The sequence below is a fragment of the Silurus meridionalis genome, chromosome 15, assembly GCF_014805685.1.
Source record: "Silurus meridionalis isolate SWU-2019-XX chromosome 15, ASM1480568v1, whole genome shotgun sequence".
Lineage (NCBI taxonomy): Eukaryota > Metazoa > Chordata > Actinopteri > Siluriformes > Siluridae > Silurus > Silurus meridionalis.
The window spans coordinates 5,432,749-5,455,531 of record NC_060898.1 but is presented as its reverse complement, the minus strand read 5'-3'; the positions used below and the strand labels follow the sequence as shown (position 1 = coordinate 5,455,531).

Genomic DNA, 22,783 nt, shown 5'->3' with positions numbered 1-22,783 from the left:
GTGTAAGGCATCGAAAATTCAAATGCAAAATGAATTACGATTCCAGTCGAGTTTCATCAAGCTACATACGCGACGCAGATAAAGTGAAAAAGCAAACGTGGGTATTAATATTGCTATTTAAATATGACATGTCCAGAACTCATAAAACACGGGAAATACAGTTGCAAATGGACTTTGTCTTTTCCATTTGAAATGTGACAGTCACGTGAGAGGGACCTGAGAGTTCGGCCATGGGTGCGCAGATGGATACGTTTATTTAAATAGATTGGGACCGTACCAGACAGAGATTTGAAAACAAATAATAGGATTTTTTATCAGATCCTGTACTGTACGGGGAGCCAAATGAGAGAGGAAAGGACCGGGGTGATGTGTGCACGCTTACTGGTACCAGTTAAAAGCCATGCTGCAGCGTTTTGAACCAGCTGTAGGCGATAGAGAGAGTTAAAATTAGGCTTCTCCTGCGTACTAAATAGTATATACTCACACTTATTCTCATTAAGACTTAGAAAATTACTAGCCAGATAATGTTTGATGTCAGTTAATCAGCCGGACAGGGCCTGGAGCACACTGAGTGAATATGGTCTGAATGAACGTATAATTGGATGTCATCAGCATATAATTGAAATGAGATAGTGTTTTCTAATGATATTAGAAAACACGATGGCCAATGTGCTGTAACTCGGTTTCAGGGTGTTACCGATCTTCTGATAGCCTCGGCCATCTTTGTGGAGAGCAACAATTAGTGTAGTTCTGTGTTTTCGGGTAGGTTGGTATCTTTTCACTGTGTACTCGACTGTATACTGTATAGTTAAAATGCATACAATTGCATATAAATACAATTGCAAATGCATACAATTATACAATAAATGCATACTTGACTTGACAAAACAACTTGATTAGCACTTAGATCACTTAGATCGCAAATGGGTGCAAATAAAGATGTACAAGATACACCAACACAGCTTTTTATTCACATTTTTATTTATTTTATTATTTGTCATGTCCATGCTTTTTTCTTGTACACAGAATTTAATGTCGTCTTGTAAAAAGAAAGAAAGAAAGTAACTAAAAACAATAATATAAAATTGCCCAAATGGTTTCCATTAAAAGTTTTCCCACCACACCATTTGGTCCACATTCTTGATTCAGTTTTGAGGTCTTGCAAATATGTAATGCAATTGAATTTGTTCATCTTTACTAACAGCTTTATCTCGAGAGATGAATATGGCATTGGATCCAGAGCCTATTCTAGTAACACTGTTTGTCCATCTATCACCATTTACACCTACAGGCAATTGAACATAACTGCCACTTACTGACATGCTTTAGGCCATTGAGGAAAAAACCAGTCAACCTTGAGGAAACCCTGAAGGAGGAACACATGCAAATCTCTACACAGACAGTAAAACCGACCTGGTGACCCTGTAACTGTGAGGGAGCAACACCCACTGCTGTGTCTCTGTGCCGCCTAATTAATTTCATTTTTGTTTGCTAATGGTGTGCGCATCCTTTATTGATATCCATGAATGGTTTCTCAAAGAAAGTCTGCAGCCCATAGTAATTGAAGCAAAGTCTATTAGATACATTAAATCAACATTAAACAACAACTCACTTCTGCAAGCTCGTCACGGAGAGTCCTGTAGGGCACATTCAAGCTCATCAAGCACCTTCAAACTAATCTAGAATTATTCGAACCATTTTCACTGTGATCCACCGTACACATGCCATTCATAACTATTACAAACCATAAAAAAAAAATCACCAGGAAGTGATAGAAAACTCAAATGGTTAAATATTTTTTTTACACTGTCAATTGTAGAGACAAATGATTCCATATGTATATGCAGAGAATATAGCAGCACCAAAAGTAATAACAATAGATAGGCTAACATGAAAATATGAAACAAAGAAGGCAGCAAATACACACAATGCATATATTGTCTCATTTGTACAAAAAAATAAACCTCCACCTACAAACCACAAGTGATTTGAAACGTCTAACATAGGATTTAAGTTACATGACAAACTGTACGATTCAAGCTTGCCAAAGAACCGCTCCATTACGTGATCTACTTGTTGAGATATTTGGCCACTGAGTGGTAGGCAAGCAGGATCTCTGCGTCATTGGGGCACGTGCAGCGAAACTCTTCCCGCTGGTAGGCTTTCTCTAAGTACTTACTTAGGCCAGTGAGGGCTGCAGGGATCCCAAAATCACGATATTTCCGACACACAACCTGAGGAGAGAAAGCAAGAAAACATTGCATCAAGTTCCAAGAGTGACTTCAGCAAGAGCATGGGTATAATCCCTGACAGATATGGTGGGTATATGCTGACTGCATGCTGTGCTGCATGTAAGAAATACTATAAACTAAGGAAAGAGAAAGGAAAAATACTATAGATTTTACTATCTTACTTAAGACTAAAACTGCATCTATCTATCTATCTATCTATCTATCTATCTATCTATCTATCTATCTATCTATCTATCTATCTATCTAAATGGTGTTTTGGCAGGGAAAAGCTATATATAGATTTGCGACTTCACTGTAGCCTTTATAATGTCTGATGAGACAGGAAAAAAGGCAGAGCTTTTAGTAAGCTGAAACTCTCAACCATTTCAGATTTGTTTACCGATTGGCCCATGGGTTGTATTACATTTTTGGCGATAACTTAAGCATTGAAAATAGATAGAAAAAAATTGGAAAGCAACAAATGGGACAATGTTTGTTTAGCATGTTCCACTTCTGCACTCGTAATCTGAAAGTTGAGGTTGAAATCCTGAGAGTGTCAGAGCTTTTCTGTTAGGCGCCTGTTGTGCACCAGGGAAAAGCTGCCAGGTCTTGGAAATGCTTTCAGAGACGAGTTTCTTTAAATAGAAGGCAATGACAAATGAAAATACAGTGGGGTCCAGAAGTCTGCGAGCAGTAGTGGAAAGGCTTCTTTTTTTGCATTCTGATTCCTCACATGACTTTAAGAGCATTTTCGTAGCATTTGCTTTATTTAAAGCTATTTTTTAGCAACCACTTAGCAAAAATCACACCTATTATGACAAAAACAGAATACAAGACATAATCTTTAAAACCTTGACGATATGTAGCTTGGGTAGAAGGTTGCAATCAGCAAGAGTGAGTGAGTCTCCATCCAGGTAGGTTCGAGAAGACTGAGTTAAATTCGGGTTCTTATCCAACTCGTATGGAAGAGGGGTGAGCAGGTACTGATCCAGTTTCATCAGACTCTTCAGAAATTTCTTTTCCAGCACTGCAAAGCCATACAAATAAAGTTAATATATATATATATATATATATATATATATATATATATATATATATATATATATATATATATATATATATGCAGTTTTTGAAGGAAAAACCATTAGAAAGTATATTAGTAAGCCCAATCTTTTTCACAAAGGGCCAGTGTGTGTGCAGGTTTTCATTCCAACCAAGCAAGAGTTCCAACCTGTGGCCCTTGTTTGGTCGGAATGAAAACCTGCACCCACACCAGTCCTTTGTATAGAGAAATTTACATTTCTGTTCTAAAAGGACAGGTGGTTTTAAACCATATCAGCAAAACATCACCTTATGACCACCTTATGCAACAGATGCCCTTTCACAGGAATCAGTATTATATTGAAAGATGACTCATATTGCCACATTTTCTGATGTAAACAGTAGTTTTTGCACCTTTGGTGTGAAAAATTGTTGCATGTTTGTCACACTTTAGTGTTTCAGATCATCAAACTACGGTAATTCAAATATTAGTAAAATATAACACAAGTAAACACAACATGCAGTTTTTAAATGAAGGTTTTTATTAATGAGAGAAAACAAAATCCAAAACTACATGGCCCTATGTGAAAAAGTGTTTGCCCCTAAACCTAATAACTGGTTGGGCCACCTTTAGCAGCAACAACTGCAATCAAGCGTTTGCAATAACTTGCAATGAGTCTGTTACAGCGCTGTGGAGAAATTTTGGCCACTCATCTATGCAAAATTGCTGTAATTCAGCCACATTGGAGGGTTTTCGAGCATGAACCGCCTTTTTAAGGTCATGCAACTGCATCTAAATAAGATTCAGGTCAGGACTTTGACTAGGCCAATCCAAAGTCTTAATTTTTTCTTCAGCCATTCAGAGGTGGACTTGCTGGTGTGTTTTGGATCATTGTCCTGCTGCAGAACCCAAGTTCGGTTCAGCTTGAGGTCACTAACAGATGGCCAGACATTCTCCTTCAGGATTTTATGTTAAACAGCAGAATTCATGGTTCTATTTATCACAGAAAGTCTTCCAGGTCCTGAAGCAGCAAAACAGCCCCAGACCATCACACTACCACCACCATATTTTAATGTTGGTATGATGTTAATTTTCTGAAATGCAATAATAGTTTACGCCAGACGTAATGGGACACACGCCTTCTAAAAAGTTAAACGTTTGTCTTGTTAGTCTACAAAGTATTTTTCCAAAAGTCCTGGGGATCATCAAGATGTTTTCTGGCAAAACTGGGACAAGCCTTTATGTTCTTTTTGCTCAGCAGAGGTTTTCCTCTTGGAACTCTGCCATGCAGACCATTTTTTGCCCAGTCTCTTTCTTATGGTGGAGTCATGAACACTGACCTTAACTGAGGCAAGTGAGGCCTGCAGTTCTTTGGATGTTGTTGTGGGGTCTTTTGTGACCTGTGGATGAGTTGTCACTGTGCTCTTGGGGTAATTTTGGTCGGCCGGCCACTCCTGGGAAGGTTCTCCACTGTTCCATTCCAGTTTTTGCTATTTGTGAATAATGGCTCTCACTGTGGTTCGCTGGAGCCCCAAAGCTTTAGAAATGGCTTTATAACCTTTTCCAGACTGATAGATCTCAATTACTTTCTTTCTCATTTGTTTCTGAATTTCTTTGGATCTCAGCATGATGTCTAGCTTTCGAGCATCTTTTGGTCTACTTCATTTTGTCAGGCAGGTTCTATTTAAGAGATTTATTGATTGTGAACTGGAGTGGCAGTAATCAGGCCTGGGTGTGGCTAAAGAAATTGAACTCAGGTTTGATAAACCAAAGTTTTAACCTGGGGCAAACACTTTTTCACACAGGGCCATGTAGTTTTGGATTTTGTTTTCCCTCAGTAATAAAAACCTTCATTTAAAAACTGCATGTTGTGTTTACTTGTCTTATCTTTTACTAATATTTAAATTAGTCTGGTGATCTGAAACATTAAAGTGTGACAAACATGCAAAAAAATAAGGAAGGAACCCTTTTTCACATCACTGTATGGCTGTAAAAATGTACCACGTTATCGCAAAAAAAAATTTACCGGCACAAATTTTAACGTGCAATTAATGTAAAAAATGTCAAATAAAATTAAAATAAAATAAAAAAAATGTTCTTTTACTGATGTGCCTCAAATCAAGCATGATGCACAAATCCAGCGATTAAAACTGTCCGTGTGGAAACATAGCAAAAGTTTGGTGTCCTAATAATTTACATAATTAAAAAACATCATAATTACTTAAACATTTACAAGAATATTTTGTCCTCCTGCTCTATGCTGATTTTGTTTAAGTTTTAATTAAAAAACAGATAAAAAATGGGGATCAACTCATGACAATTATGCGATTTAACGAGATTACATTTTTTGAGTATTTATATATAAATATGAATTAACGCGTTAATACGTCACCTACTTGGCCATATTCATGCGAATACCTACATCACCCATTCCTTATTCTTAACACACAAATAACACAGATCCCATGTGAAGGAAATCAAAATCTCACTGTCATTAAGTCCAGGGTTGGGGTTTTTGATGTAAGCAGAGAACTTGTGGAAAATATCATCACCAGCACTGTTCGACTCCTTATAGCGACAGCACAGTTTGGGAAATCTGGAATGCCAAACATGTTACATTATCATATCTTTTATCAAGACAGAGATTAAATCTCTTGTCTTTAAATCTATCATGTCTTTCATACAATGTTCATCTTGTAATGTATTACATGGTTGCTTTTTTTTTTTTTTTTGCAAGACCAATTCTTAGGAATGCCACCATTACAATGCAACAAATTCTTTAACAGTGCGAAGTGAAACTCACTGTGGGGGTGCCAAGGTCTCTTCCAGAAACTCTTCAATCTTGTTAGTGTCAGTGCGTACTTCTCCATTATAAAGGAGGAATGGGGGTTGAGAGCCTGGAGCAAGGTCTTTGAGAACCTCTGGGGCTCTATAGAAAAAAAACAAAGCACTCAAATGGTGATTAGTTTCCCTTTGTACCTTTTTCATTGACAGAGTGAAGGTAGATATCACCCAGAAACAGGTTTGATGGTTAATTCTTCTTCACTCTAAAGAATTCTTTGGTTTGCCCTTTTTGAGGAAACCTTGAAAGTGACCAGCCAGTTTTTGGTGATCTACCATTGTAGCAAATGTGTATTAACACTTCATGGTCCTTTTTAGAATTTTACAGCAGATAGTACCATGTCAATACTACATCATTTCAAGTAGAACCTCTTTCAGGAGCTAGAAGAATTAACCCTTAAAAACTGCTGAGAGAAAAAAGATAGAAGTAGGTAGACAATGAACATACTCCTTTTATTGGTACCAACGGAATGCTAAATGTTTGTATCTTATAATCTTAGATTATTACTTTTGTAATGAAAATGAAAGTGGCTTACCATGTTTATCACTTGGTACATTCTTTAAAAAATATTTCCAAAATCTACCACCATAATGGATTCTTTGGATTTTCCCACAGGATGTAGTGATTTCTAACAAGTTCAAATTGGAAAAAACCTTTAAGAACTGCTGTTTTTATGAACGAGTTTGTTGATCAAACTAAAGTGGTTCTTAACCCTTGTATCCTTTCAGTTATAATCCTGTATCTGGTCATCTACTTTTGTAGAGATTGCTATTTACTTGAGAATGAAGTTGGAACATGGATAACCATTAGGTGCATTCTTAGGGAAAAGAAAATCTGCTACTATAAAGAATCCACATGGATTCAATGTAGGACCAGACAGACTGTCAAGAGAAAGAAAGAGAGAGAGAATGAGAGTTTCATAACAGGTTCTAAGCGAAACTGCTTTAGGGAACTACACAAGGTATTTGTGGGGGGCCCTGTTTTATATTGGTGTAAAGAGCTACAGGTAAACCCTCAAGAGTACCACCCCAGTGACAAGTGTGTATACAGTGAGATCACAGGCTACTATCTTTATTCCAAGAGTGAAAGTGGTCGTATCTCCACCTCCACCTTCACTGGGTTAATTTTTTCTTGGGAAACCTTTAAAAGGATCCCTTTATGATTCTATTTTAGAGTGTCCCTCTCTGAGAAGATTTGAAGTGGAAAATATGTAGAAATGTAAAACCATAAAAGGACTTTATAAAGAAGCAGAAGACCAGGCCCAACCTCTAGAGAGCTACCATGGTGCAAATGTGCAGAAAGGCTGTAATTTTCAGGAACCACCTATTATCAGGTATGATAGATTAGGGCTGGGTGTAGGGAAGATGATCACTGATATCAGGGTTGGGTAGCGATTTTGAACGCTAATATCCTCTTCAATCATACAGAAAATTATATATAAAATAAGTAATATTTCTTTTACCTTTTCATGTCCACTGTGGTGAGGGTGAAATTAACCCCCTTAAGCCAAAGAATCATGAAGAGCCTGTGACAGAATGGACAATTGCCAACTCCTTCACCATCGTCACTTGCCTGTGGTGGGAAAAGAATATCCAGATGTGTTTAAAAATGGCTTAATACTAAAAATCAGATATCATTTAGCAGTAGCTGGTCGTTTCCCAAATTCAAAGTTCAAATAAAACTGTGAGACGGTTTGCTATTATGGTTTTTTGTCTTTCTGAGGGTAATCATTTTAATAGTAATCAGTAATCAAACAATAATCAAGCAGTTGACAAGACATTGTTGAAATGTACTACAGATTTAACTGTTTTTTGGGTGAAATTGTAAGTTGCAAATCAAACTCTGACCTTGATAAATAGCTCAACCTTGGGTGCCTCTGCCATGTCTCTGGTTCTGTGTCCTTGCCTCCTGTGGTCTTCAGCTGTCAAACCTTTGCTAGTCAACCGAAAAGCAGTGTTTACATCACTGTGTCCAAGTAGGCCCAATCATCCACATAAGTCCAAATGGTAGTCCTTTAAGATCGATCTGTTGACAAACCTGAGCAGTAGTTTAAATTAGAAAAAATGCACAAAATACACAATTTTCCCCAATTAATATTTAGTTTACAGTGATGTTGTATTTTTTTTGTATCTCTATCTTGCCTGTTTCAATCTGAGTCTCTTCGCTGACTGTCTCTCACCACACCCGACAGCATTCAGAATACCTGCCCACTGGACTGACCTGTCCAACCTGTCTCATTCTCTCATTCTCTCACTCTAGCTCCAGTCACTGACATGCCTTAAGATATATCAGTGCTCTCATACTGTCTTACTTCACTCTCTGCCACAAAGAACCATTTTGTTGCATAAAACAAAAACAAATTGTAAAATCAACTATTTATTTTGACTACTCTTTATCACCCTTGTCGTCATTTTTGAAGCAACATGTTGTCTTTAACTCTTGGTGACGTACACGGAAGACATGATAAGCACTCTAATTATGAGAATACACATTACACATGGTTTTCCATACGGGGCTGATGCTAGTATGTAGATTAAATCCTGTGTAATCTGACACCAACCTGCATCTTAAATACGGGCTGGATTCCCAAATACACGTCATTTTGTGTTTGACTTTTTTTTTATCTCCTGAGGACAAAAATAAATAAAATGATAAAATCGCAAAATGAGCTTTTAATGGACTGCACTGTCGCTGCAGTTTGAACCCTGGCCTCTCAAGGTGCAGCAGCTCCCACATTTTTGCCAGCTGTCTCATTTGTTACTCGAAACCAGGAAAATTACACGAGCTGGGTGAAGAAGGAAATAGTGACTCAGAAATAAGGTGTGACAGCCCAAATAGGACACATTAACTTTGTGTCAGGTAACCATCAACACACAAGTAAGAACATGCAAAGGTTTTGAGGCGAGACTCTACGGGCCTATAAGAATCATTTTAGGACAATATCACATTAATCACCAGTTGAATGCTGAGATTCTTACAGAAATGTTTTTTGAAAGCTTTCCAAAAATGTGCCTTTGTTTATGTTTTTGAATTAAATATGCGTTAACGTACAGACCTAATTAAATCAAATGTCTAGTATTTGCCCTCTCAGTATTGAAAACATCTATAATCCTGCCTTTCTAATAACATATACATCTCTTACTGTGCGTGCACACACACACACACACACACACACACACACACACACACACACACACACACACGCTACATTTATTCTTTCTTTTATCCATTTTTTTATATATCTCATAGTTATAGAATACATTTTCTTACTTTGGTTTTTCATATACTTTTAGTTGTATATTTTTACAATGGTTTATAATGTGAAATACACAATATGAACAAAAAGTATTGGAACACCCGACTTTTCCAGCCATATTTGCCATATTATACTTCTCCAAACTGTTATCACGATGTTGGAGATGTAAAATTGTATAGGATGACTCTGGATGCAGTAGAAAATAAATGTTTCCTTTCAATTGAACTACAAACCTTTTCCAGCATGGCAATGCCCATGTGCACAAAGCCAGCTCCATAAAGATATGGTTTGCATGGGTTGGAGTGGAAGATCTTGAGTGGCCTGCTATAGGGTTCATCTTAACCCTTATAGAATACCTATGGGGGAACTGAATGCTGACTACACCCCAGAAGAGTGGAGGTTATTGTAACAGCAAATGGAGACTAAATGTGAAATGGGATATTCAAAAAGCACTAAGTACCCTGAAATGCACTTAGATGATTTATAAAGAAAATGAAATTATGTGCTTTCTCTTTAATACATTTAAAGGAAAATCACATAATCCCTCATTTGTGTAATTCTCCAAGCAGACATTTGAGTACAGAAAAATAATCACAGGATGGTTTCTCCATCGTCATCTGTCCAGTTTTAGTGAGCCTGTGGTCAGCCTCAGATTCCTGTTCCTGAACGAAAAGTCAGTACAGTCTTCTGAAATGGTGATGTGGTCTTCTGCTGTGTTTCTGTTCAGTTTTTATATAGTTCCTTTATATTCTTTTAAACATTTGCATCAAACCAGGCGTCTAAACACACATATGGCTAAAGAAGTCAGGTGTCCTAATAGCTTTTCATCAGTAGTGCACATTTTTGAAAATATTGTACACTTTATTATGATAATAGTCAACTTGTAGTATATTCTGGAAGTATACCGTTTCACTTTTTTGCCTCTTATTTGACACATTACGTCATTAAATCGGGACAAAATCCCACAAGCTAAAATGCATAAAAAATAAAAAGCATTTGTGTTTAGATTTATGATGTTGCTTTTTAATTTAATAACCCGGTCACAAGCTTAGAGGTGGTGCAAAAATTATGTAATGCTGCAGAAAAGCTATGAATATATTTGTAAATATAGGCGTCGTGTACTGGGAGAATATAAATTGGTATTATACTTGGGAGAGAATCATATAATTCAATTAAAAAAGTCAGAGTAATATATGAGTAGTATATTTAATGTAGTGTATGCAAGTGCAGTGGACAATAACAAACTAAATGCAATTCATTACTGTACTTAAGTAGCTTTTTTACGTATTTGTAATTCACTGAAATATTTCTATTTGGGAAAACGTTGACTTCACCACATTTCAAAATGAGATATTGTACTTTTTGCTCAACTTCATTTTGCGAAATCACTCGTTCCTTTTAAAACTCCTCCTATAAAAACTTAACTGGTCGCTCCCGCAGCAAGCCACCGATCTTGGTGGTACCTACTTATTACAAACATGCAGTTCAACAGCAAGCAGAACATTCTGAGAGAAATAAATGATGGAAGAAACTCCTGTCTCTGATTTGCCACAGCACCCGTGGGCTCATTTGTGTGAAGTTTTAAATAGTTGAAAAGAAGGTTTCATGATCATTGTAATAGATATCGATCAGTGTTTGAATCATATATATCCTTCTATTAATAAACTGGTGTGTTAAGAGTAACATTAGTTTTTTCATTTAAAATGAGTTGATGAAGCAAAAGTCCTGCTACAAGAATACGACATTATATCCATAATAAATCAGTACTTTGGATACGTATGTACATTTGTCAAATACTTTTGTACTTTTACTCAAGTGAAAGTTTAAAGGGAGCACTTTTACTACTACTTTTATTTTACAGACTGTATCTCTACTTTAACTCAAGTAGATGGTTTGCGTCCATCACTGATAAAGTGGTTTCTATATATTCTATTTAGTAGTAGTTCAGTACTGGTTAGAATAGTGTTACAGGCTGTAGTTGAACTTTGCTTTAAACTTTGATTAAAAGACATTTCCTGTGTTAAATGAAACTAGACCTGGCAGGAGGAAAGACATGACAAGGAGGATGTGGCAAATGTTTTACAGGTCAGATAAAAAAAATCAGGCATTACAACTTTTTTTTACAAAATAACACTTTATATTGGGTTCAGGGTACAAGAGTATAAACCCTCCTTGACTTTTGAGCAGGGTTTTGAGATTACTTCAAACCACAATGCTGTTTTCACCGGAAGGTGGCTTTCTCATGGTGCCTACAGACAGGGCGGCATAGCTGTGGAGGAAGAACAAGACTAACTAACTAACCTAAATAACTAACTGAATCTCTTGATAATGTAGGCACTGACTGTTTTTTCACTTATATAGAGATGTGAAATATAGTGTGCATAAGGCATAAGCCATACAATCACATATTGCTGGTTTAATCCACAAATTTTCCATATATTTTAGTTTATTATGTAAAACCTTTTGACTCATCATTATCCTGAATTCATTATTTGAGGATTAAGCTTATCAAATTTAGAGAAAAAAAGGCAGTCATTCCAATCTGGTTGCATTTTAGACGTTTAGAGTACACTTTTGTCAGCATATAAACTTATCAAAGCACTAGAGAGCAGATTTCGAGATACACTGTGCTTTATGAACACCCAAACCACTTCATTCTCCTCTTAGAATCAATGGATTAAAAAAAAAAAAGTCACCACTATCTCAATACGTTCTGTCGTGTGTGGGTTTTTTTTCTGACAGGTGCGCAATCACGTTTTGAGAAGATTTTGGGTGTAAAAACTGTGAAGGGGAGGAGAAAATGGGAAAGATGATGTGAACCGAGTGCCATAACAGGAAACGCGTGTTGCGCTGTAGTTTCTGCTGATCGTTTGACAGCTCTGCCCTCCACCTTGTTTCCACATAAAGCAGACACAGTCGTCTTAAAATCAGCAGTCCGAGCCTCATGCAGCATCTTCATAGTGAAACCACGATCTCCTCCAGGTAAGCGATCACACAGCACCTGCATCCCTCTGCGTAATCTGTCCTTTTAATCTCAGTTTGCAGAGATCTTAATGCAAGGCACTTTTTACGGACAATTTATTAAGTCTTTGGAAACCTGTCCTGAAACTTTTCTATTAAAACCATGCAGTTGGTAGTTATTGGAATTGTGCTTAAAAAAAAAAAAAAAAAAAACACAAAACACCCCCCACACTCCAGAGACCGCTTGACTGTAAATGATGAGTAAACTGGTGTTCTAGATTCATTAGTTTCCCAATTCATTGAGTTACCATCTGTTTAATCCAGATATGACTAAAGGGTATAAATGAATGAATTTATAAAATCATGGAAGGTTTCAGCTCTTGAGCTATTAGGATTGTACCATACATTTGAATTAGACACTATTTTGTGGTATGCCAAAAATTTTTTAAAAAATGGGGTAATTTATTTTTTTATATTACATGGAATTAGGAGCTTCATGCATACATGTAGTTTACAGAAAAACAGAAACCATATGCAAATACGCACTGCTGAGTTTAACATTTGCATCATCTTTTCATTGTTGCCAGTTGTTCAGTATTTTTGATATGTAAAAAAAAAAAAATTATTTGTAATTATTATTTATATGCAAAATTTTATTTATATGCATTTATATATATATATAAATGCATGCATCATATAGAGTATATTTTGTGTGATTTTATATATATATATATATATATATATATATATATATATATATATATATATATATATATACACACACACACACACACTGGTTCATATATATATATATATATATATATATATATATATATATATATATATATATATATATATATATGAGATATGATATATACAGTATATAGTGAGATACCCCGCCCTAATAAGATTATGCAGTGGGCCTAATCTTACTCAGGAAATTCTTAACAGACTTGGCAATGACAAAACCACAAGCTGCTACTTGAACAAAATTTGTCAGACAAATATAAAATAAAGTAAATACCTATTTTTTTGATGCGAAACAAAACCCACCCTCCTTTTGTCTTTGCAGAAATGGTGCTAAAGCCGGGGTTACACAAAAAGCTTATGCTTCTAGTCCTTGGTGTTTGCTGCGCCTTTGTGATGTTGGAGAGGATGACTGATTTTCAGCGTCTGGGCAGGGAAAAGAAGCCCAACATTACCATTCTTCTGTGGTACTGGCCTTTTGGCGTTCCATACAGCCTGAGTAATGACACATGTCAAAAGAAACATGGCATCTCCGGGTGTCGGCTGGTGGACAACCCCACACAGTATTCCACCGCTGATGTTGTTGTCTTCCATCACTATGAGCTAAAAACTGGCATCCAGAAGCTTCCGCTTCATCTCCCTCGACCAGAATATCAGAGATGGCTTTGGATGTCTCTAGAAGCACCACAAAGCAATGGGGATTTAAGTCGGTACGCTGGGATCTTCAACTTGACCCTGTCATATCATCCTGGTGCAGATGTTACAGTACCGTATGGGAAGATTCAAAAGAAAGACGGCAACGCGGAGAGCGAGGTGTTTGTCATACCAAAGAATAAGACCCACCTGGTTTGTTGGGTGGTCAGTAACTACAACAATCATCACACAAGAACTAGCGTGTATCAAGAACTTCTTAAGCTCATCCCTGTGCAGGTGTACGGACGTGCTGTAAAAAAGCCCCTGAGCCAGGATGTTTTGCTGCCCACGATTTCCCGTTGCTATTTCTACCTCGCTTTTGAGAACTCTGTGTATCCGCACTATATTACAGAGAAACTATGGCGCAACGCGTTCGCGGCTGGCACCGTGCCTGTAGTACTAGGTCCACCACGAAGTGACTACGAGGCCGTCGCGCCACCACACTCATTCATCCACGTCAACGACTTTGACTCCATAGCCACCCTGGCCAAATTCCTAAGAGACATAGCCGGAGATGAAAACCGCTACAGGTCTTACTTCTCCTGGCGCAAAACCTACTCTGTCAAACTATACGACGATTGGAGAGACAGGCTTTGTAACATTTGCCGGGTTTATGGCCAACTTCCGTCTCATAAAATATACCACACATTAGAAGCATGACCCCAAAGGCAATTAAACTGACTCATCCTGGTTTACCCTTTGTTTTATTGCACAGGAAGGAATGATGAACCCAATTTATACAAAAAAAAGAGCCAAGTAGAAAACTACTTGTCAAGTAATTCATAGTTTAAAGAAAGGTTCCTTTGCAGAAGTGCAAGAGGGAATTGCTGCAGCATCTGAAACCATAGATAAGCCTCGTTTCCTCTTTTTTTTCATATAACGCTAATACCTGACACGGGTATTTACAGTCAAACTAAACCTACGTTTAGGGCCCATGTTAATTTGCACTCAGTTATTTTTGACTCACGCCTTCCCCCGCATTCTCGTCTTCAGCCAGTAACAAAACACTGGAAAGGAAGAGAAAAAAAAAAAATAAAAATTATATACTATCTTTTCTGCAAGGACAAAACACTAGACTCGAACAGTCAAAAAGAATCGTTTTAATTACCGACACTCCAAGTCAGGAAATGCACGCAATTTTCAGAAATGCTAATCACTTCAAACTTGTCAATAAATTAGCACATTTCACATCATTTACAGTGTTGTATACAAGAGTGTTCATCGATATGTGACAAGCAAATAAGGCACGGGTTAATTAAACGTTCGAAATGCAGAAATGTGTGTATGCAGGGTTAAGTTACCAAATACGGCCATAAGGAAGCAGTGTTTAATGCTCTTTCAAAGGCCAAAATGATTCTCGTATACCATCTCTTTAGCTCGACAAAAGGATTCAGAATAAAAACGATCAAAACCTTTGACTAATGTTTTCTTATTCTTACCCATCAAGTACAAAAGAAAGAGGGGAAAAAACCAAAACAAAAAACCCACCAGTTAAAAGTTCATCTTAAAATTTAAAAGAAATTATATACACACATTAAACAAATTCCAGGAAGGAACGGGTGTGTGTAGATTTAAAACTAAATTTAAAAAAAAAAAAAAAATCATGTTTCAGAATGAAACCATGAGCTGTGCAAATGCATTTTATCACCAAGCAGTTTCAACAAAAAAAAACCCCTCTGATCCGAGTCACCGTCGGCTGGCACACGGTGTGTTCATTTCTAAACCAGAAAGGCTCAGGTTTCATCGACATTGCATGTTTAGAGCAACAAAGCAAGAATGAATGCAGCATTATTTCAAAAAGGAAAAAAAAAAAAGTCTATTTCATCCAGAGCAATTGAGCAACATGCGAGTTCTCTTATTGCAGCACTGCAATAGCGTGGGAGAAAGAAGGCTATACAGGCAGCTTAGCTAGAGAGATGACCCACTAGTCCTGGGTGCAGGGCCTGTTTGAAGACCTCTGGTCGATGAAGAGGTGGCATGTACAGTGTTGGCATGGCGCCAGGGTGCCCGGGTCCTGGGTAACCCTGACCCGTGATGTGTGCACCGCCCATGTGGGGAGGCGGCGTCGGACTTTGGTCGTAGTACTGGCCCTCGGCGCCCTCTTCGTCGAAAGGTAGAGCCAGTCGCTTGCCTTTCTGTCTGCGGTTACAGAACCACACACGCACCACCTACAACAAAACACACACCGGGTCACAAAAGGAACACAAAGCCCGTATTTCAACCTTATTCAACAAATATAGTATTCACGTACGTCTCTTTCTAAGCCGAGATCGTCAGATATGTGCGTTATTTCCAACGTGTTGGGCTTGGGACACTTGAGAAAGTAGGATTCGAGCGCAGTGCGGACCGAACCCTCCAAGCTGGTCCTCCTTTTTCGCTTTCTCGTGTCAACAAAAACCCGCTCGACTTTGTACATCTGTGAAAACAAGCGGGTTATTGCCTAAAAAGAAACTGCAGCTATCGTGGCTTCAAAGTGTTGCGTAATCATTGTCCTCCCAGCACATTATTATATTCCCCCTCACCAATTCTGTGCAGATCTGTGGTTTTGGAAATTAGTCATAACACAAAACCAAATAGCCATTAGATCTCCAATACAGAAAAACATAGTAATACTGAAAACATAGCATGGCCTACTAACATCTTGTGGGTTTTCTGACGCTTCTGCTTCGTTCAGCCATTTCTGGAGCAGCGGTTTGAGCTTGCACATATTTTTAAAGCTGAGCTGAAGCGCTTCGAAGCGACAGATGGTCGTCTGACTGAACATCTTCCCTGCACATTTAAAAGAACACAATTAACAAATTCACTCTTTGGTGTATGCAAAGCAACATTTTAAAAGCATGCAACATGTTCTAGAGAGGCATTGTTGTTTCAAGAACATTAAAATATAGTTTAAGAACTTTATCAGCACACAAACTAGAAAGGGTCCCCAAATGCTTCAGGTGGGTCATGAAGAACTTGGGAGATCCTTTATGATGCAAAGATTACTCAATCATGAAGGACAATTTGCAGCAGATGCTTTTAGATGTGAAGGGGGCTACAGAATCCTGAAAAGATTCAGTACTCACCATAGAGATTCCCAAGCGCAAGGCCGACATCCGCCTGCGTGAACCCGAGTGTGATTCGCTTGTGCTTCAGCTCCTTGGCAAACTGCTCCAGATCCTCTGTGGTCAAAGTCTCCTGAAAACAAGAACCGTTGCATTTAGGTATTTGTGCATAAAGGATCAACGCAATGTGTGATTTGTAAGAAGTGGTGGTAAAATACAAAGTTCAAATGTCAGTAGAGAGTGAAAGAACCGAGTCTACCTCTTCCTCGGAGTCACTGCAGCCCCCGCTGGAGGAGCCGCTGCTGCGGCCGCTGTTCTGCACTTGGGCGGCGGCGGCGTTGGCGCTGCTCTGCCCGGTGGCTCCGCTGTAAAAGCCAGAGCTGCCGAACCCATTCCCGGGCGGAGACGGGGATAGAGAAGGTGAGGACGCGGACGGGGTCGGAGGCGCTTGAGCCACAGCAGTCGCCCCTGTGAGATGAGTGAGGCCAGGCCAAAAAGACGGAGTCCACGGGGCAGAAGTGGAGTAATACACGCCGGCGGGCACGGTGGTTGCCGGGCCGACAAAATGTGCCTGACCTTTGGTCTCAGCGCCGCCGTACTCTTCACTTCCATCCTTCTCGGTTTTAACCTCAGGCATCTTGATTTGCTCCCGTGTTTCAGCAATAGGAGGACTCAGGTTCGAGGGCTGCGTGGTCGCAGTGGCCCCTGCCACCTGCCCCGTGTACTCAGGGGCCGTAAACGGGTACCAGTGTTTGGGCTGCGTGAAATCAACCACCTGCGCCTCGTTGTGCCTGAAATCTCCACCGACCGGTGGGAAAGAGAAGAAGGTCTGTGTGTGAGCAGCATTGAGGCCGTTGAAAGGCGCCTTGTTGAAGAGCAGGCCCGGATCTTGGAGCATGCTGTGCGCAAACTGCAGGCCTTCATGTCCCGGCGCTGAGGAGTACGAGGACATGGACCTGGAGAGCTCGTATGCCCGGTTACTGCAGTCTTCTGGAGGACTCTCTGGGCGATCCGACATCCTCCCAAAATCAAGCAATCCCACCACAACGCAGAACACAAATGTCCTCAAAAGAACTGCTATTAAGTTGCCGTTTTCAGCAGGTCCATGCTAATAATATGTATATTTTTTAATAATACAAAAAAAAAGGTTTCCAGGTACTGTTTCTAATCCCAGGAACTTCTCAGGAGAAAATCCAGACTGGCTGAAAACGTGAGCAGCCCTCGTTTAATGCCATCAATTGAATTACTCCTGCACCTCAACACTAAAACCACAAACACCACCACCACCACTTTCCTCCTTCCTACAAAAGGTCAAACTTCCGAATGTGGACTGCAGCTCTACTCTCAGCTTTCCCTAATCAATCCATGTTGGAGGCTGGAGTGTTAATGATCTCACCTCCCATTGGTCACCACACACAATAGGGCTCAGCTGATGGTGTATTTGTGAATGAACTTGATTTCTGGGAACGAAACCTCCTCATTGGTCATACTTAGGGTGCAAAAAACATGTAGTGAGAAGATACAGGGAGTATCGGGCAATATAGGTGATGTAGCATGAATAAGCATTTCCCCTACAAAAAATACAAGTTTGTATGGATGGATTAATAGTCAGCTCTGAGTTTGACTAAACTATGAGTCTTGTATTCATGTTACAGTATTCCCACATGCATCTGTATTTCTAATGCAAACTAGTCAACGTGTTTAATAAACATGCAGGACACAAATAATAACTTCCTCTTAATGATCTCTCCTTCATATTTAAATGTTTACATACAGGAAAAGGGGATAGGGTAAAGTGATCAGAAGATTGCCCATGATTTTTATTTATTTATTTATTTTAATCAAGGGATTTTAAATGCACAATATGAATTTAAGCAGGTCTAAAAGGATTAATATCTTTATTTACTGGCTAGATTTACATAATTCACTTTTGAAAATTCATGTGTTATTAATAAAAATTATGATGCAAGATAAGTAATAGAAAAATGTACATTGCTCACATTTATGTATTTGTTTGTTTCAAAAAAACACTGATTATAAACACGTGCATGCACACAAAACCGAATTTTATATAATTTTGTTTTCACTCCTGAGGTTCTTTTGATTTATTTGAACGTCATCTTTTCGTCCTTCTTTCAGTTATTTACATACAGAAAATCAATAAAAGTAAATAAATAAAAGTGCACTGTTCCTTAAATTTCCTTGGTGCTCCTTATCCCAAAACACCCCTGGTGTATAAATGGTGTTTTCTTCTGAAGAACAACATCAATAAATAAAAGGTGAAATGTTTGTCTTTGATAGTTCAGCTAAGGGCTGATAGAAAGGTGAGAGATGAAGTGTGAGGTCTCACACTCCAAACGTGCAAAAAAAGCACCTTGTTATACACAGAAACCGAGAATTTCTGCAGAAAGTGATGCGAGATCTCAAGTGCTGTTCGCTTGCAATACATCAAGAAACTTGTATTTATGTTGTGATATTTTACTTATGTCTATATTGAATGGAAATTGTGTGCACTTGTGAAGGTCGGCCAGATTGATAAAGAGATAGAATGCGGCATAGGGGCAGGAAGCCGCACCACGGGGTCGTTGGGGGGTGGGTGCGCGGGGTGGAGTGGGGGTTTGATGCGTAAAACCCGGGGCGCCCCGCCGGTTCATGGTGCAAATCTGCGATGGGCGGCCATTAGCTGCTTTTCAGCGCCAACAATAAAGCCGCTAGCCTTTGATTTCGATCCTCCCCTCCCTCCCTCCTTCCATCCTTCCATCCCTCCCTCCCTCCACCCGAAACAAAAACCAGCCAAAGGTTTCACTATTACGCACAAATCGAAAGAATGAATCTTGTGCATGCTGGGGTGCCAAAACTTTGGTTTGCACTAGTAAACCCCAAGGCTGCCTGAAATTAGCTTTCCACACACACATACAGCAAGATCAACTCATACCCCCCTGTACTACCCCTAACACCACCACCAGTTTCTAAACCTCAAACAATCCACCCCCTGCCATCAAACAACCTTCAGCAAACCATGAGCTATAGTCTCACAAGTACTGCTCCCATGTCTCCTGTATGGAAAGCTGTGGAAAGAACACACAGGAGGCCTCCCAGGGACCAGTCAAGAGATTTAAAAGACATCAAACCACTGCTGCAGGCATTGTAGTGGCCCATGGACTTGGGAGGTGGATTGTCATGCAAAGTGCAGACAGCCGAGGAGAAAGTGGAGCGAGTGGAGCTTCAGAAGGCCATCAGAGAGAGCAAGAAGCACCCAGGGCTCCAGCAAGGGGGTGACTGGGGATTAAACCTTAAAAGCACCCAGATGGCTTTTTTTTTTTTTTTTTACTCTCTTTAAAAGGAGAACAGTGTTTTTTGGTCACAAAAATATGCATAACAGTGCAAAATTACAATGATTCCTTTTAGCATGTTCATATTACATTATTGAGTACAAATTTCAAAAGAAGGCAAAAATGAAGCTTGGCAGGTTTTCTGAAGATTAAAGGTCAGCGTACACATGCAGGCAGGATGTAGTGATCATTTGGCAGTTTCTAATTGGGTGTAATTTGATTATGACATGAATAAAAACCCTGATGCAACTAAAACACTGGATGTCTTAACAGGAACAAGTGTTGAAATCACACAAGTACACACAAGCCAAAATTCTTTCACTTTATACATAAAACCGGTGTTTACGATTAGTTCGTCATGATGTTTATTTAAAGTATTTTAGATTTTTTTTATCAAATGCCACACAGTCAATGGTTTTAGAAAACATAATCAATTAATTATAAGTATTTTAATTGGATAGAAAAGCAAACAAAAATCTTTGTGACGATCCAATATTCTTCTCTGAATCCTATTCGAGTTATAATCTTAAAAACATTTTGGGTGCACGACTCTGCCTGATCTTGGCCTGACTGCACCACAGTCAGTGATATGGCCACTGTGATGGCCTTTTGATAGCTTTGACACCCAGCTGATGACCACCGTCCCTCTCTCCCCACATATCTTGATCGGGTGGCCTACGGCTGCCTTCCTTACCATTCACTCAAACAATGGCCTTTAACGGCTCCCCTGACGATGCGCTGACTCTGAGCCACACCTTAAGAGGCCCTTAAGTGGCCTATTGCAACTCGGCAGTGGGGGGAGGTTGCGCCGATATTCCTGTTGGAGTAGAAACAGAGAAACAAGTCATAGCACTCACCCAAACGTTGGACGCACAATGACCAGTTTTCAAATCAGTTGTATTCTTAATGGTTTGTGAATGGAAAAATGTACTTATATTAAAATTGCATCACATCACTCTCCTTGGGTTTAAGACCCAATCGAAAAACTGTGATGTGTGAGTTATAACAGGTTAAATTATTATCAGGATTATATCACATCTAAAATAGCACCATCACGAAAAACTAGGAAGAAAAAAAAAAAATAATAATAAAATCCCAAAACCATTGGAATGAATTACAAATGTCATAACTTCATTTCTTAATTCATCATCATAGCATTCAATCCTGCTCTGGGTTGCGTTGGGCATAAAAAAATGACATCTCACACTAAAGGCCTTGTTGGTTCAAATGAAATGTGCAGAGCATGTGCAAAATTTGCTCAGCATTTTTGGTACTCAATTCTACAATGAAGACATATTGTTCAAAGTTATTCTTATTACAGGAAGTATTTGTATACAAATCCTTTAAGGATGAAGTCACAGGTTACCATCCAGAACTCTATTACTGCTTTTAGGACTTTCAGGACTGCAAATTGCTTATGTAGTATTTTTTGTTTATAAATGCTTGACCATTTGTAGCTACGCCATGTAGTGCAACGTACTTAAGAACTTACAGCTTACGTTTTTAACTTCTACAAATCAGCTGGTACATAAAGTCTTTAACCTCCTAAGACCTGAGCTTTGGTTTGGCTTGCATTTTAGATTTCTTCCAGTTATTTGGGGTTAGGAAGAACCAATAATTATAATAACCATATATTTTCTTTGAACATGAAGCTCTTCTTGGAAAAAAATGATGTCACTTATGTGGACACTCGGTCTGTATCTACAGAAAACAATAAAGACACCATTGTGCACAAAGTATGTGGACACCCAGGTCGTAGGAGGTTAAATAAAATTTTTTTTTTTAAAAATTGGATCTAAATTTCAAAACAAAGAAACTAACTTTACCCTGAAGACTTTCACATTTAAAAAAAACTCTAGTCCTAACACTGGAGACCCCCGCCCGCCCGCCCAAAAAAAAAAAACAATTTTTTTTATATAAATTTCTATTCACAGAAAACTTTATCATATTAACCATTAGACATGGTTTGGCACATGTCAGTCCACAGGGAAGGCAAAAAAAGCTACCATCTGACTTTTTTAGTACAAACAATAGAGGAGAATGTTTAGGGTATAGCATTGGGATGGCACCATTGTCAGGAATAGAAAAAGAAATAAAACCTTAACATCTGAGCAAATTTTTAATGATTTGTTCCGAAAGATATTCATTGCTTGCACAGAAAGAGAAGAAGAAAGAAAGTTAAAAAAATATATATATTTTTTCTAGAAGCATACTTTGTTTTATCCAATCAATACTTTTATATAAAAAAAAATTCATTTTGAAATTCGCATATTTAAAGGTCATATAATCAATGCTGCTGTTTCTCATTTAGCCATAAGGGTGTTAGTAAAGTCAGGTGCTGATGTAGGTGAGATGAGGAGGTCTGGGGTTCAGTCGGCGTTCCAATGCGTCCCAAAAATGCACATTCAACACGTGTTAAGCTTGTCTTCACAGAAGTGGCTTTTGGGTCACAGGGGGCACAGGGGGTTTGGGTCTCCTAGTTAAAATTGAAGGACAATTTTTATTCGACTGGCTCCAAAGATATCCTTTATGATTGGGTCTCTCCAACTTTGCGGTAACAGTTTGGGGGATGAAGCACATATGGTTGGAAAAGTGAGTTTTCCCAATACTTTTGTGTATACACTGAATGAATTTT

At 38.7% G+C, this 22,783-nt stretch overlaps 3 protein-coding genes across 3 annotated transcripts; 1 reads left to right on the top strand and 2 right to left on the bottom strand.

The window, feature by feature from the left end:
- Positions 1-959: 959 nt before the first annotated feature.
- On the bottom strand, positions 960-8,249 carry clic3 (chloride intracellular channel 3). Its single transcript, XM_046867827.1, has 6 exons — positions 7,963-8,249; positions 7,578-7,687; positions 6,077-6,202; positions 5,763-5,869; positions 3,083-3,258; positions 960-2,234 (listed from the first exon to the last, which is right to left on the bottom strand). The coding sequence occupies exons 1-6, from the start codon at positions 7,996-7,998 to the stop codon at positions 2,070-2,072; spliced, it is 720 nt and encodes a 239-aa protein (XP_046723783.1). The 5' UTR covers positions 7,999-8,249; the 3' UTR covers positions 960-2,069.
- fut7 (fucosyltransferase 7 (alpha (1,3) fucosyltransferase)) lies at positions 2,201-15,190 on the top strand. The gene is made up of 3 exons (XM_046867826.1): positions 2,201-2,318; positions 12,114-12,353; positions 13,405-15,190. The coding sequence occupies exon 3, from the start codon at positions 13,407-13,409 to the stop codon at positions 14,430-14,432; it is 1,026 nt and encodes a 341-aa protein (XP_046723782.1). The 5' UTR covers positions 2,201-2,318; positions 12,114-12,353; positions 13,405-13,406; the 3' UTR covers positions 14,433-15,190.
- On the bottom strand, positions 14,853-19,542 carry pou5f3 (POU domain, class 5, transcription factor 3). The gene is made up of 5 exons (XM_046867825.1): positions 17,076-19,542; positions 16,838-16,949; positions 16,411-16,541; positions 16,024-16,188; positions 14,853-15,940 (listed from the first exon to the last, which is right to left on the bottom strand). The coding sequence occupies exons 1-5, from the start codon at positions 17,832-17,834 to the stop codon at positions 15,677-15,679; spliced, it is 1,431 nt and encodes a 476-aa protein (XP_046723781.1). The 5' UTR covers positions 17,835-19,542; the 3' UTR covers positions 14,853-15,676.
- Positions 19,543-22,783: the final 3,241 nt, after the last annotated feature.